Genomic DNA, 17,693 nt, shown 5'->3' with positions numbered 1-17,693 from the left:
TTTAACCATATTTATAACATTTATTTTTCAAAACATCAACAACTATTTCATTGCCTTTACACAATGATTATCTTAACATGACAATAACTTTTTCAGTATGATGCTTGCTAACCTACATTTAACAGGTAAATCAATACACATCAATTTAGTACATAAAATTGCAAGTTAATTCAAATACATGTATGGATTGTAATCTTTAAGTCAAATTGGATTTGTGTGTGTTTGTACAGCACAATGTACTCGCAGGGAATTGTCACATACATATTTATGGTGCTATAGTGTGCATGTATGCATACATATACAGTTGAACCAAGGTATCTTGAACACCAATATCTCGAATATCATGGATATGTTGAAGTTATTCTGAAGTCCCAGTCACTTATTTTTTTTTAATATTTCATACTTGATATCTCGAGACCTCGGACCAGCAATGGTGACATCTCCATGAGTGAAGTATTCTCAAGAGGAACGTTGAACAATATACAATCAATCGGATATCTTAAAGTTTTTTCACAGTCCCATTGAGTTCGAGATAACAAGGTTTGACTGAATATAGAGGTTCAAGTTTTGAAAATACATGAGGTCATGAACTGCAATGCTTTACGTCAGCATTTTCATGAAGTGTGAAGCAAGTTATATTTCCCGCGTTCTGAATTTTCTTTACTATACAATTACTTGATTGGATATTTATTAGCATTTTGGATTTTATACATATGCATATATATACATACACACACAAACACATAATGAATGTGAAAATCCCTGCACGTGCATTGTGGAGTCCAATACTCTACTTTCTTGGATCCACCACACAAGAACTTGAATCTGCATCATTTAAATCCGCAGATAATGATTGTTTTGCCATTATCTATGGAAATGATTATAGATTTATACATCTGTCTACATTCAATACACGTTTAATAAATTAATCAATCGCTAGCTGAACTAGGAACAAATATCTGTGCACAATCCTTGGCTGTTAGGTTCTCAATGACTCATTCAAAGAAAAACATTGAATTCACACTTCAAGGCATTCACCTGAAGACAGTCATAAATATACACAAGAAACACAACTTTGAAGGACATTCCAAGAAGTGCCTTGAAATGTCTAATTACCACACCGTGATGTTTCACAGGATTCAAATGAAGGGTCCACTTACAATTCTTCACATTACACAGAACTATGTACCAATTTCATATATCACCAACATGCTAGGAAACCATTCAAACATAAATGGAATTATTTGAAAACCAAATGCTCTTTCTACAGTCTTCTTTGTAAAAGATCTGAAATTCATAACATTTACAAATATTCTTTTTTATCATTGATTTTAAAATGGTAACCTAATATCTCTAAATTATCAACAATTTCATATGACTTCCATATAAAAATTCATACATAATATTTCTAAAAGCACTTTCCAAGCTCAAGTCCATCTTCCAGCACTTACCGTGATCTGTGCGTGAACTCGTAAAAATCATGAACCTTTCACAGTCGAACAAGCTCATAACTAAAACTTACTATGAATTCAACATTATCGTGAAGTAATGATATTCATATTCATACCCAGATGAGAGGAAAATAATAAAAATATTGGAAATATAAGTTTGGTATAAAGAACTATTTTTCGCTTGCCCTGGATGTTCGCTATAACCATGTTTTACTGTATAGAGTACATCAAACCAGGGACCTATATGTGAAAATTTAGTCCTCATAATATCCATTATACTAATGTTTCTTAGTCAAATACCTATCATTCATGAAGTTTTTTCAAGTGCAATAACTCCGACCCAACCCGGGAACCAATGTATGGCATTCCAGACTAACAGTGAGGGGTCTTTATCATATCAACGTCTAACATGACATAGGACCTCTATTTCTAAATTCAGACCCATGTTTTTCACTTCTACAGAGGCTGTGTAACACTAGCTATGTTAAAGGTCTTAAGTTTGACACAAGTCAAGATTTGTGGCATTTCACCTTTATAAGTTAGTGGTGTCTCAACACGAGTGTAAAATCCTCAAATAGGATGTATAACAACACACAAACTCAATACACTGTCATAAAAACAAATCGAGGAATTTAGAACTAATTACAAAAATCCACCCCATAATATCAGATACAAGTGATTGATATTGTCGAGCAGAAAGTGAACAGTTTACCATACCAGATAATCATGTCACTGTATAACAAAAATCCTAAGTAAAATAAGTTCATACATCGTGAATATTACTTTGTATATGTATAGCACTAAAAGAATCCCAATCCTGGAATAAAAATACAAAATAGGCAAAGTTTACATTGTATATCATTAAAACTGTCCAGAATAACACAGTTCTGATTATAAACCTTAACATAGCACTTTTTTTAGTTTCACAGATTTGCCAATAATGAGCTTCATTTTAAAATCAAAACAAATACTTATAAAAAAATTGTCCCAGTTTATAATTCCTAACAGTAACAAACAACAAAATATAACTACAACAAAACAACTATATCAGCACAGATCTGATGCTAACCTATACAAAAACAATCCACGGAAAAATACCAAATGTTTGAACATAACAACGGGATCCAACGAACAGATTTCAACGATTAGAAAAGTCGTCATTTGTAGCTAGCACTTCTTCAATGAAATCAAATATGTAAACAGGAAATATATGTAAACAGGAAATATATATATATACACAGAACAACAATTAGCACTTTGTCAACAGCTGCTTAATCAACATAAACATATGATAAATGAATACAAATAGTCAACATAATATACAACGAACAACACTGCCGATTTCTTTCGTGTAAATTTTACACCTCTGTCTAATTGACGACCTCTGGGATGCCCGGCATGATGTCCCTGTTGCAGCTACTTTCTAAAGTACCGCACGGCTGACTGATGGGCGAGTGTGGCATTGCGATGTACGGGCCGTCAAAATTGACGGGGATACTGATGGGGTGATAAATCGAATTCTTACCCAGCTCTTTATTCGGGAAAACGTTACCGAGAAATGATGGATGGATACAAACAGGGAGATAGTGAGTGCCATCTGGATTTAACACAAAGGCTGGCAATGGAATGTTACTCGACTGCAAGTCACTCTTAGATGAGTTGCTGTGAATGGAACTACTTTCACTGTGGGGGCGGAGCTTGTGACGTGGGTACTTCCTCTTGACTTTCTCTTTCTCGTCTTCACGTGAACTGCTGGAGGATGTATCACTAGACGGCGGCACCAGATGGTGATGCTCACGTTTTTCTTCCTGGGAGAACCGCTTGATAATGTTGTGTTTCAGTTTGTACGCATGATTTTCTTTCACACTTCCTCCGGTACTACTGTCTCTATCAGAATCTGTGGAATGATTCGGTTTCTCTGTGGAGTGACTACTCAATGAATACGACCCCTCCGTGTCTTCTCGAAACGCCATTTGGGGCCCGTCGGCATTTCTCATAGAAATGGGATATAGATAAGACTCCCCTGAGGCATTGGACCCATTGTAAGAACTGTTAGAACTGCTCATCGAATTAAAAGAAGGCTCTTTTGGTAAGAGAAGATTTCTCAGAAAGCGGTCCTGACTATTGACAGGTGCTTCTTCTGGAGCTTGCCTAGGGAGATCCACAGGCGGCTCATGCATCATGTTATTTGTACTCTGAAAGCTGTTTGTGTCCTCGATGATAATGTCATCAGATTTCCCACTCCTTGAATGTTCTATAGAAATGATGAAATATATTATTGGTTAATATGAAATCTGACCAGAACAGTGTGTAATTACCAACAAGGAGAAGTTGTCAAAATGAAGTGGTGGTCATGAAGAAGTATTTGTCATGCCACAAAAATAGGTTCCTCATTATGATTTTCTTTATCATTACACACCAAGGAAAATGACACAAAATACTGTAATTTTAGGTACCATGGATAGTCTGAAATACAGGGCTCAGCAGTTTACCAAAACCAGCTGCTACATTAGAGGTTACCAGTCTCAATGCCATCAGGAGCTATGTTTCCTTTCTTCAAACTTTAATAATTCATACATTCATACTTCCTGTGCTGTTTTCATCCTCAGCTGGATATGTTTGGGAAGGGGGGTTGTAATCTATATATGAGGGATCCTGCATGTAGAAATTAATTTTTAATCTAAAAGAACTTCTGACAGGATATCTTTATTTCACTTGGGACATTGACCTTTAGAGAAGAACCTTTAACTGGACATACACATGTTCCGTTTACTTTGATGAACACTGACCTTCAGCTGGACATATATATATGGTCTGTTTACTTTGATGAACACTGACCTTCAGCTGGACATACACAAGTTCTGTTTACTTTGATGAACACTGACCTTTAGCTGGAAATACACAAGTTCCGTTTACTTTGATGAACACAGACCTTTAGCTGGACATACACAAGTTCCGTTTACCTTGATGAACACTGACCTTTAGCTGGACATACACAAGTTCCGTTTACTTTGATGAACACAGACCTTTAGCTGGACATACACAAGTTCCGTTTACTTTGATGAACACAGACCTTTAGCTGGACATACACAAGTTCCGTTTACCTTGATGAACACTGACCTTTAGCTGGACATATATATATGGTCTGTTTACTTTGATGAACACGGACCTTTAGCTGGACATACACAAGTTCCGTTTACTTGAATGAACACTGACCTTTAGCTGCACATATATACATGTTCTCTTAACTTTGATGGACACTGACCTTTGGGCAGAAACTTCTGACTGGCCTGCTCCAGATGTTTGTCAACATTGACACACACAGGGTCTTTGATGTCCCGCCCCTCAAATTCCACATAGTATCGCATGACCTCGTCTTGACACTCCTTGAAGCCCATATAGAACTTATCTTCACAGCATGCCCGGCCTGCTCCATCCACCTGGAAGTTTTCCATGTGCCCACCTGTACAGGTAAAACAACAGGTACAATACTGTAGATCTGTAGCAACACACGATAACTCTTTATGTAAGGTAAGCAGCTATAATAATTAAATACACAACCACATGGACCATGAAATCCACTAACAGGCTTACAACCCTATCAAATTCTTGCATGATTCAGAAAAATTGAGAATTACAATTTTATACATTGCTGTTACACTGTTTATGATGCCATAGACACTGACAGTGTAATTATACCACGACCTCTGACCCCATCCCTTCTCCTGCTACTAACTAATATCAATGTAGTGAGTTTCAAAGTCTGGTTAAACAGCACTCGTAAAGTCTTCACATGTTGTAAAACCTTTCACTAACTTGAACTCGAGATTTGATCTATTGATTTTCTATCATTTTCCTTTTCAGCCCGACATTGCATGCCATGCATCTTGAGGCCAACAATGTATACCATGCATTGAGAAGCTGACAGAGCATGCCATGCATTGAGAAACTAACAGTGTATGCCATGCATTGAGAAGCTGACAGAGCATGCCATGCATTGAGAAACTAACAGTGTATGCCATGCATTGAGAAACTAACAGTGTATGCCATGCATTGAGAAGATGACAGAGCATGCCATGCATTGAGAAACTAACAGTGTATGCCATGCATTGAGAAGCTGACAGAGCATGCCATGCATTGAGAAATTAACAGTGTATGCCATGCATTGAGAAGCTGACAGAGCATGCCATGCATTGAGAAACTAACAGTGTATGCCATGCATTGAGAAGCTGACAGTCACTGTACATTAAGGAGTATGCGTGTCCTTCATTAGAAGGAGTTGCAATAGAAGGTATTGAGAGTCATCTCTCAGGACTGTGCCTACCGTGAAAATTGTTCAGATTCTGCAGATGACGTATATGCTTGGATGCCATCTCTATGATTTCTGTCTTCTCTATCCTGCCCTGACCCTGTAAATAACAACAAGCACCAAACATAAATCTTTTTGTATTTATTGTTATATTGACTCCTAGTATGCTGATGTAAAGTAAATCAAATCTTAACTTTTATGTGACATTTCATTTAGCTTTGATAGACATTTCATCGTACCATGTACTCACCTGCTTGAGATAATTTGCTGGGATAAGATAAAATGAACTCACCTGCTTGAGATAATTTGCTGGGATAAGACGGCTGAGATCAGCTAGACAGTTGTTCATGCGATCTCGCCGGCGTTTCTCTATGATGCGGTGAGACATTGGATCCTGTAAGTAAACAAGATGTGTTTGTGAAACACAAATGCTCCCAATAATGGCCAATTCCGAAGATGGCCAAGATCACAAGGACAAATATCTTGGTATCAGTAGAAAGATCCTGTCACAAGAAATGCTCATGTACAATATGAAAGCTCTAATATTTACCATTTAGAAATTATGACCAATGTAAAAAAAAAAATTAAAAGTAGGTCAAATGTCAAGGTCAAAAGGTTTAGTACCAATGGAAAGGTCTTGTCACAAGGAACACTCACGTGAAATATCAAAGCTCTACCACTTACTGTTCAAAAGTTGTAAACAAGGTTAAAGTTTTCAAAAAGTAGGTCAAACTCCAAGGTCAAAGGGTCAAAAATGTTGGTACCCACGGAAAGGTCTTGTCACAAGGAATACTCATGTGAAATATCAAAGCTCTATCACTTATTGTTCAAAAGTTATTAGCAAGGTTAAAGTTTCAGACAGAATGATGGAATGACAGAAAGGACAAAAACAATATCCCCCCCCCCCCCCTTCGATCTCAGGGGCATAAAAATATGAAATGCTTAGTAATGTCTCAAATAATACACAACCGAAAGTGGAAAATTCACTACAGCACTGTCAAATAATGAACAAAGTTCACTACAGCATGAAATACTTAGTAATGTCAAATAATGAACAAAACCAAACGGGGAAAGTTCACTACAGCACATGGCAAAGGTGAGTTATCGATTCTAAACTGACAAGATATGTTAGTATTCAAGAGTAGTTTTAGTGATGTTCCAATTATCACTGAAAATCGATTGTCCCCGATTAAATATAGTCGTATTCATGGGAAGTTTTAGTGATGTTTTGATTATCACTGAAAAACGGGTCCCCTGATTAGAGAGAGTTTTTTTCAAAAGTAGTTTTAGAGATGTTCCGATTATCACTGAAAATCGGTTGTCCCTGCATGATTAGATATAGTTTTATTCAAAAGTAGTTTTAGCGATGTTCTGATTATCACTGAAAATCAATTGTCCCTCTGATTACTGATTGTGAACAAATGCACTAACAAATTCATCACATACTAACAACAAAATCTCAATTATTCGAAACAAAAGACTGTGGGCATCATACATGCCTTGAGGCAATAAACATGTGACATTTTCGAGAAAGAGATGTTAAAGATGGCATCAACGAGATAAACATGTGACATTTCAGAGAGAGAGATGAAAGATGGCATTGACGCATATATATTGATATTATGAAAATTAACTGGTTTCTATCACCAGTGATTTTTCTACATTTTTTACAAGGGTCCTGTGGCTTTCAAATTGGGAAAAATTGTCAACATTTCAGTCAAATTGGGAAAAATCTATTTTATTATAAATAAGTTTTAAAATCATATCAAACATTATATCATCTTTATTTTACACATCTAATTTTCTTTAACCTTCTAAAATTTTCAACTATTCTATCCAAATCATCATACCCATAACTCTTGTTAAGTCTTATGTATATAATTCACATCGAATGTTTATTTTTTTTTCAAATACGTTTTCCTGCTATAATTTTATCAATGGGGAAAATGCAAGCTAAATTGGGAAAATATTGACAATTTTTAGGAGGGGAAAGGACCGAAATTCGGACCCAAAATGGGCCTTAAAAAATCACTGATCACTAGAGAGTTTAAGACAATGCTGGTCTACAACTGAAGAAACATTATACTAATTCCCTTTGTGAGCACATTGCAGACTGGATTTTTACCAGTGAACTTGGTCAAATAACCTTGCTTGAAGGTCATGACACATCTGATCATGTTGTCAAATATAAAGCAATCTCTGTGCCACCTGTGTTTCTAACATGTTTCTCAACTAAAAATCATGGCTCAGAAATGATGTGAATAGAGTAATTCCACCCTCTTACAGTGTCATCAGATTTTGCAAAATCAATGATTTATTTAGATTTATGCATGATCTGATGATAGGTACATAAACTTTGTTGGAGTCTTTTCCGATAGTTATTGTAAAAATTCTTGTCAAAAAGAAACTATTTCAAAAGTCTAGATGAACAATCAATATTATGTTTCAAAATATTGAATCGAAGGGCAATGACTCTGTTATTATTGATTTCTTTATAAAGTCTATGCAATAGATTTCCTTTATCTTTTACAGACATTTTGTATATTTTTGTAAAGAATACATTATGAATTCTATTATATCATCATAACCAGTTTTTAAGAAATTTTGATAATGCTGTTTAAGGAAAATTCCAATTTTCTGACGGTGATATATTAAATGTATATCTCCCATCTTAAAAAAGTGTGACAACCTATATATTTCATTTGATAATTGAAATAAATACAATTTTAAACTTGTTTAAGATAAAACTGCGAGTATGGAATTACCTTAAATATATAATAAAAGGACAGACAGATTGAGCAATTCCTTTATAACCCTCCTGATTACCCAGGATACAGAGATAACAAACTCTGAGTACTTATAACAGGGATATAAACAGATAACAAACTCACAGTACTTATAATACGAGGGATATATTACATAGCATAATTACCCGTGGAACTTTGGGTTTCTTCACACATTGCAAATCAAATTCATCTGGATTGATGGCAAAATTCAAAGGTCTGCAAAGAAAAACAAATCAGATAAAAATCGATCACAATAGAACATTTATGATGTTTTTATTTCTCCCCCAGAATTTTTTTTATTTTCAAAGTCTTATTCAGCATTACAGTTCCTATCCTAATGTATACACCTCATACTTACAATGATGCCTCCCTTACAATAAAAATTCACCAAAACAAGAGGCCCATGGGCCACATCGCTCACCTTGGCCCATATCTGAAGACTTTCCATATATATATTTGCATGTAAAACCTTAGTCCCTATTATGGCCCAAACTACCCTTTGCAAACTTGAATCTACACTATGTCAGAAAGCTTTCATGTAAATGTCAACTTCTTTGGCCCAATGGTTCTTGAGAAGAAGATTTTTAAAGCTTTTTCCTATATTTGTATGTAAAACTTTGACAACCCCCCCCCCCACCCCCCACTTGTGGCCTCATCCTATCCCCCGGGGGCCATGATTTGAACAAACTTGAATCTGCACTATGTCAGAAAGTTTTCTTGTAAATATCAGCTTTTCTGACTCAGTGGTTATTGAGAAAAAGATTTTAACTATATATTTGTATGTAAAACTTTGATCCCCCTTGTGGCCCCATCCTACCCCCGGGGACCATGATTTGAACAAACTTGAATCTGCACTATGTCAGAAAGTTTTCATGTAAAAATCAGCTTTTCTGGCTCAGTGGTTCTTGAGAAGAAGATTTTTCCTATATATTTGTATGTAAAACTTTGATCCCCTATTGTGGCCCCATCCAACCCCCGGAACCCATGATTTGAACAAACTTGAATCTGCATTAAGTCAGGTAGCTTTCATGTAAATCTCAGCTTTTCTGGCTTAGTGGTTCTTGAGAAGAAGATTTTTAAAGGTTTTCCCTATATATTTGTATGTAAAACTTTGATACCCCCTTGTGGCCCCATCCTACCATCGGGGGCCATGATTTGAACAAACTTGAATCTGCAATTTGTCAGGAAGCTTTCAGGTAAATTTCAGCTCTTCTGGCCCAGTGGTTCTTGTTGAGAAGATTTTTAAATGACCCCACCCTATTTTGCATTTTTGTGATTATCTCCCCTTTGAAAGGGACATGGCCCTTCATTTGAACAAACTTGAAAGCCCTTCACCCAAGGATGCTTTTGGCCATGTTTGGTTGAAATTGGCCCGGTGGTTCATGAGAAGAAGATGAAAATGTGAAAAGTTTACAGACAGACAGACGGAGGCCGGACAAAATGTGATCAGAAAAGCTCACTTGAGCCTTCGGCTCAGGTGAGCTAAAAATGGTTATAAACAGTGCATATGACCTTAATGTCATCTCCTGACCTCTCAAAAAATGTGACACAGTCAGCATGGTCAGCAATATGTGAAAGCTTGCTGGTCTTAAAAGCTGCAAGCTTTGTTTCATCTTAAAGACTGGCTAAAGACTTCTCCACACACCTAACTTCCCACTCGTAACTTTACAACTTACATTAAATTTGATTGGTGAAATAGGAATTTTGACCTCGGTGAATTTATAGAAAACAAAGAGTTCTCAAAAACTGTTGGTCCTGTCGACAAGGCCAGTAAAAAATTCTCTTGATCGATAACTTACTAGAAAATGTCTGTCCAAATGACTGAAAATATCGGGCATAATCCTATTATTGTACAGCTCATGTCTGAGATGCGCAAGTGAAGGTCACTCAAACAACATGGCCGTGTGGATTATCAAATGTGTGAAAGGTTCTCTATATACCCAGTAAGAAAAGACCTGTCCTAGCTGGTAGCTCAGTGGAAGAGCATTCGCTTCATAACTGGAAGGTCATGAGTTCAAGTTCTGCTTGTGCCATGGCTAAACAAAAGTTGTAAATATATATATATATATATATCCTCGTCAAACACTCAGTAAGAGTTGCGGATCTTTCGGATATGACCTCCTGTGTCACGGCAGGTGTTAACATGTTAGAGAGCCCTCAATACTATGGCTTTGAGTACAAAGCACGAGTATAAATTTGTAGTATTTCACCTAGTTTCATGGTGACGTCTCAATGAGGGGAAAATTGCCGACTGGACATAAAACAAACATCTTGCTAAGAAAAAAAATTGCCGAACCTGGAACACTTGAAAAATTACAAAGGCTTCACGAGTTCCAAGATGGTTGGAAAACTGACTGTGTTTGGCTGGATATTAGTGGGAGATGCCTTGTTGTTAAAACAATTTATAAAAGGCATTTTGGTGCAGTTTTTTTTTTTCTTTTCCTCCTATCTTTCTATACAATACAAGGTATAAGTATCTGGTCTGACAAAACTTTGTCTGGTCTGACAGAACCTTTTATAACTCTGTCAGACTTTCAAAAATTTCAACAACTCTGATTAATTTAATTGCACACTGTCATATATACTTTATTTTGGTCTATGTGAAATAAGAAACACACACAAATATATACTTTTATTTTGGCCTTAGCTATCATTAAAGACTTTGCATCCCCCTCCCCAAATTGAATCATTTAGAGCCACACCCTACTACATGAATATCAAAGCACCAGAGGCCACAGTTTGGTTAAAGTCTGTTCGTTGTGTCTTTATGATAATATGCACCCTAAGGTTACCAAAATAAACTTTTAAAGTATTGTAGTAGATGGGGTGATGTAGGCCATGTGCGGGTACATGTGACAGTTTCACGGTAGTTGATGTCGGAGATGTACGCAAGAATTGCAGTTCCGAGATTACCACATATTTACCGAGTATGAGCATACAGAAACCACATGAGGTGTCAGCCTCCCTTGAGAGAAGAACTAGTATATTGTGAAATTATTATCTGAATGAAGATGATGGTATGCCTCTTCACGGCTTGAGCCATGGTGCCCTGTCCTTTTTATCAAAATTCCTGACAGACTAATCTTGGCTGAGATTTGGTTGTGCTGGATATTTGGACTGACGATGCCTATGAAGGCATCAGTCCAGATATCCAGCCTAGATTACTGACAGAGGAGCTATTATAATTTCACAGTTCTACAGCAAGAATTGTCTGGAAGACTGAGGTAAAGGAAAATAATTTAAAAGATTGTATCATTATTTTAAAGGGGTTTCTTCTCCAAGGGGCTAGTAGGGACATTGAAATATTCCCTCCATGCATTAAACAAAATTTGGTAAAACTTGAACTAGATAGTTTACTCTACTCTAGACAAGGTAATAAATTTATATCTGTAAACAAACTCGAAAATTGCTTCAGCGCTTGGCCTAAATCTTTAACAGTAGACTAGATGTTAAATTTTACATTTCTAAATGTTCATTAATTAAATATCCTACTTCGCTACAAGTTGGCAAATCTCCAAAAAACTTTATATTGACCAAATGCATTTACCATGTGTATCGACACGTGCAAGACGTATCTATTTATAGAATTTGACCTGAATATATCTCGATGTGTCCCTAGGTTTCTCAGCCCAAGGAGCCCATGGTTAAGAGTTTCCTTCCCTGGGATCAGAATCTCATAAAAATATTTTCAATAAAGTCATACTGAATGTACAATACTAAATTACAAAAAAGCAAGCTATTATTAATCGTTTAAAACCAAATAGCGTGTTTACAGAAGTCATACGAAACATGAACATTACCTGTCGTTTACTTCTAGTTTTATCCTCTTTGCCTGGTCTTCCATGCAAGTATCCATTGCAACTTAATCTACCATTTCCAGGAAAATCTGTACACAAACAAGAAATTTTTGTCATCCGTCGGCCATGAAAATCTCTATCATGCTTTTCCTCACGTGTCGAATTGTAAACTGTGACGTCATCTGTCAGGTTTTTAGTCACGCGGACTCCAGGCGGCACAAGTGCAACACGTGTTTTCGTTTGAGCGGATTTTTTTTTTTTTATCATTTATTAGTAAAGGGGAAAAATAATAGAAAGAGAGTGACTTAATTCAGCAAAATTCTACTTTGATATGAAAAAATGATAAATAAGATTTTTTGGACAGAAAAGAAACAGAATTTTCATTTTTTAAAAAATGCAAAAAAAAAAAAAAAAAAAAAAAATATATATATTAATTAGCACTCAAAATAACAAGTCTCAGATATTTACTAAACAAAAAAAAGTGGTAAAAGCAACAACAACAAAAACAAAAAACAAAAAAACAAAAAATAATAATTTTTTTTTTAATTCACGAAACGTAAATAAATTACTTAACAATATCATTTAAGTACTGCAAAATATGTTCTTTATTTTGATTTTGGTCATTTATCTATGTAGTAAAAGAAAAAAAAAATGGGACGGAGGGGGGGGGGTGTTGATAATTATTTACCAATGGAAATCAAAGGAAAATTGATGCCCTGATCGTGGCAAGGTGAAACCCTGAATAGAGGGAAGCGGAGTGGAGTGAAATCTGTATTTATATTGCCACAGTTTTGAATGTATCAGTTTAAGGGGGAAATATTAATCTGAAATAAGCTACAGTCAATACCAATCAAAAGGTGGGTGTGCATGGACTAAATAGTCGTATGTAATGTACATTCAAAATGATGGCAAACAAGGATGTGTCCTGAACGGGGGTAAAAATTTACCAACGTATTACATATATATAGGATAATGTTTCTTGAAAGCTTTCAGAAATAGTAAGAGCAAAACTGTCAAGTCAATATGAAATATTCTAAATTGTCAGGATTGGGTAACATTCGAGGTCCAGCATGATATATATGAGTACGAGTGTTAGCGGTATTCTTATTTTAGCGACTTTGGTCCAATGGTTCTTGAGTCGATCTTAAGATTTTTCCCTATAAATTTGTATGTATAACTTTGATCCCCTACCCCCGGAGACCAACTTATCAACAGTTATCAATCTCATAACTACCCTGGTACTGTAAGAAATACTAAATATAGAGTTGGGCAATCACGGCCGGATCGACCCCTGGATACACCAGAGGTGGGATCAGGTGCCTAGGAGAAGTAAGCATCCCCTGTCGACCGGTCACACCCGCCATGAGGTCTGTATCCTGATCAGGTAAACAGAGTTATCCGTAGTCAAAATTAGTGTGCCAAGAACGGCCTAACAATCGGCATGAAACAAATCAGACAACATTTATCCCAATTAATGATAGGTTGTATTGACGAACTAGATCGTTATACATGTAACGACCATAGAATTTGCGAAATGCTGTCTTCAATCGAGACTGTTGAAACCCCTGCACCATCAACTTGTTTAAGTAGCTTGCCTCGATATGTCAGGAAGCTTTCATGTAAATGTAAATTTTTCTGGTTTTTGGTGGCTCTTGAGAAGAAGATTTTTAAAGATTTCCTCTATATATTCCATGTAAAACTTTGATCCCCTATTGTGGCCCCATCCTACTCCCGGGGTCGTGATCTCAACAAACTTGAATTTACTCTGTACCAAGAAGCTTTCAGGTAAATCTCCATTCTTATGGCCTAGTTGTTCTTGAGAAGACTTAAAGATTTTCCCATAATATTTGCATGTAAATTTTTTATCCCCTATTGTGGCCCCACCCTACCCCTGGGGGTCGTGATTTTAACAATCTTGAATCTCCACTATGTTATAAACAGCTTTTCTGGCCCAGTGCTTCTTGTGAAGAAGATTTTTAAAGGACCTCACCCTATTTTTGTGATTATCTCCCCTTTGAAGGGGGGATGCCCTTCATTTGAACAAACTTGAATCCCCTTCACCCAAAGATCATTTTGGTTGAAATTTGTCTATTAGTTCTGGAGAAGATGGTTTCCCTATATATCAGCACGTGAAACTTTGACCCCCTAATGTAATCCCAGCCTACCACTGGGGCCGTGATCTGAACAAACTTGAACCTATACTTTATACCAGGAAGATTTTAGGTAAATCTCCACTCCTATGGCTTGGTGGTTCTTAAGAAAAAGACTTTTAAAGAGTTCCCCTATATATTCGCATGTAAAAAATGATTCCCTATTGTGGCCCCACCCTACCCCGGGGGTTAAGATTTTAACATACTTGAATCTGCACTGTGTCAGGAAGCTGTCATGTAAATTTCAGCTCGTCTGGCCCAGAGGTTCTTGAGAAGAATATTTTTAAATGACTCCACCCTATTTTTGCATTTTGGATGCATGGTCCTTCATTTGAACAAATTTGAATTCCCTTCATCCAAGGATGATTTGTACCAAGTTTGGTTGAAATTGGCCCATGCAGTGATTCTGGAGAAGATGTCGAAAGTATGAAAAGTTTACAGACAGACGGACAAACGATAGGTGATCAGAACAGTTCACTTGAGCTTTCAGCTCAGGTGAGTCGAGCTAAAACGGAAATCGGCCATTATGACGATGTAGCATTCCTCATCAAGATCTTAGTTTAACGGACACTTTCAGTTGAAACGAGCACTTTCAGAGAAAACGACGGACACTTTCCGTTAAGATGGAGTCCTCGACGAATGAGGACTCTCATCGAAAAAGGAAGCAGCAAATTTTTAAACCCGACTTGCACGGAATATTAGTGGTACTATTACCCTTTATTTAGTTTTTACAAGTGTAGCAGCAAATAATGAAGAAGTCTTACGAATGATAAAAAACAGAAATCAATATGATAATAAAATTAACACCCTGGAACCAAATCTTTAACCCATAGGATATGGAATTTACTATTTTGGTAAAGGAGAACCTGCTCCTGAATATCTATTTAGTTTCAATATGCCGCCGCCCTGAGGCCAGAACCTCTACCGCGGGGATTGCATTTATAGAAAAGAGGGTGTTGCGCAGAGCTTTGTGCCTGGTATTTAAAGACCCAGTGACACAGAACTTACCTTCATTCCTATTTAAACTCTTGTTACGTATTTGCCATTTTAATACCTGTGGGATTCCCCGGTACTAAAGGCAAGCCTAAAATATTTCATGTATCCGTACATACATGTAGTCTGAACATGATTTTTGAAATCGTGAAAATTGAATTGTTTTAATTTTTTCTGAGTATCAGACACAATGTATAGGGTTATGAGTGTATCAACTATTTAATATTCCATACTACTACACTCTAAAAGCTCCTATGTATTAATTTCTACAACTATCTGGACATAACTCTGACCACAAAACAAAATATGAGAAGTTTAAGCACCTGAAAACATTGATTTGCCATAGCAATCTTCTACTGGAATACATATTGTCTTATCCATTCAAACGGTTTAACAATTATTTGTCTTGTTTGACATTTACATCTGTATCACATCAGTGGCGTAGCTTCCATTGAGGCAACCGAGGCAGCTGCCTCGGTAAAAAAAAAAAAAAAAAAAAAAAAAAAGCCCACCTTTTACGTTGTTAAAATGTCGATAGCTTCTGGGGGGCTCAGCCCCCCAAACCCCCTGCCTCGGTAATATTCGAACCCAAGCTACGCGTATGCACATGCTGTATTCGGCGTGTTTGTGGCGACTAGCTCCCATTCACAAACTAAACAGTGTCTAGGATGTGTCCTGAACGGGAGTCAACAGTGTCTAGGTTGGAATTTTATTTCAAACTCTGCACATTGTAAGTGTGTTTCAATTAAGAAAAAAATCTAGATGAAAAACGTAATATTGAAGAAGAAAATCTTGTGTTCGTGAGGGATACGAACCCAGTCGTTAAAACTTCTTTACACTTTAAATTCTACGACCTTATCATCTGAACCAAGCAGTAGAAAAATAACGTACAGGTGAAGTTCAATCTAATTAAAATTAGATCCTTTGATCCGCTCATCTACTATCGCTACACCTTGTGTAGCGATAGTAGATGAGCGGATCAAAGGATCTAATTTTAATTAGATTGAGGTGAAGTTGAAAATGACATCAGTGAAATCGTTTCGATTTTTTAAAATTTACAACAACAACGTTAACAAAAATGCCCTCGTGAAACAAAACTTCAAAGCGACATTATTTTAGTGGAAAACTCGAAGAACATGTTCATGCTAAATTCATTTTGTTTCACGGAGGCAGTTTTTCTGAAATTCGGGGATACCCCTCTATTTTAACGCTAAAAATCATATAAATCGCTTGTTGCTTGATTCAAACCCAAATTAGTTTGGCTAATTCTTGTTAATACACGTCTTTTAAACTTATTTTCAAAATTGTTTGAATCATAACATAAGTTTCAATTGATTTTATCATATATTTGAATAACTTTATTTTATCGATATCTCACGCAACACCTTTAGGGAAATTAACATGAGACGTGCAACACCTTCTTTGTCAGTTTTTGCCCTACCCCCAAGGCCTCGGGGGTGCAGGAGTCCTAGAATTTACAATTGCTTATGTTCCCCTTGTCGTATGGTGGCACAGTATACCCCGTGGTCACCGGAACTCTACAACTAGGAAACCCAAAGATTATGATTGTTGCTGTACGTTGTTGGTGGTCCGTCGCCACCACCACTTCTGCCACTACCACCACCACCACCACGTTATATACATGTACCCGTAACTGCAGAATTGTATTGATGCATTATTTCATACATTTTCAGTTGATGCTCTCCATCTCCCATTCAAGAAGCGATAGTAAATCAATATAAAACATCAAATGGTTCCTTCTTGTATACAAAATTTCATTAGTTTAGTCATTAACGGACTACGTGTTGTCTACGAATGATGTAGTAAACATTTCTTAAACAGCCATTCAAATGTTCAATCCGATTGGTTAGTGCTACCGGTAGTATTGTCGGACACTGTGTTTGATATGCAAAGCAGTGTTTATTTCACTGAAATCAATTGATCCAGAAATTGAAGTGGGGGGGGGGGGGGGGGGGGCAACTTTATGAGGCAGGGAGTTGAGTTGAGAATCTACCATTTGGAAATGCATGTACATATCAAATTGATGTAAGAAATCTATGCTATTTTGCTATAGATCACATTTGAATTATAAATACACATAGTTTCACTTTGTTTTATTCTAAAATGTGTCATCAGGTTAAGGACAAAAAGAAATAATTGTCAAGATGACGATAGAAACTAGACAGGCTTGACCCCCCCCCCCCCCC

General features: G+C 36.6%; 1 protein-coding gene across 2 annotated transcripts; it reads right to left on the bottom strand.

Moving 5' to 3' along the window:
- On the bottom strand, positions 1 to 12,760 carry LOC125655172 (class E basic helix-loop-helix protein 40-like). 2 transcript variants are annotated; one of them, XM_048885346.2, is made up of 6 exons: positions 12,347 to 12,760; positions 8,693 to 8,762; positions 6,053 to 6,154; positions 5,776 to 5,860; positions 4,717 to 4,914; positions 1 to 3,705 (listed from the first exon to the last, which is right to left on the bottom strand). In XM_048885346.2, the coding sequence occupies exons 1-6, from the start codon at positions 12,400 to 12,402 to the stop codon at positions 2,822 to 2,824; spliced, it is 1,395 nt and encodes a 464-aa protein (XP_048741303.1). In that variant the 5' UTR covers positions 12,403 to 12,760; the 3' UTR covers positions 1 to 2,821. The 2 variants fall into 2 exon arrangements, with proteins under 2 accessions (XP_048741303.1, XP_048741304.1); XM_048885347.2 differs by lacking the exons at positions 6,053 to 6,154; positions 8,693 to 8,762; positions 12,347 to 12,760 and adding an exon at positions 6,011 to 6,032.
- Positions 12,761 to 17,693: the final 4,933 nt, after the last annotated feature.

Source organism: Ostrea edulis, chromosome 7 (assembly GCF_947568905.1).
Source record: "Ostrea edulis chromosome 7, xbOstEdul1.1, whole genome shotgun sequence".
In the NCBI taxonomy this organism is placed as follows: domain Eukaryota; kingdom Metazoa; phylum Mollusca; class Bivalvia; order Ostreida; family Ostreidae; genus Ostrea; species Ostrea edulis.
This window is presented reverse-complemented; position numbering and strand designations above follow the sequence as displayed.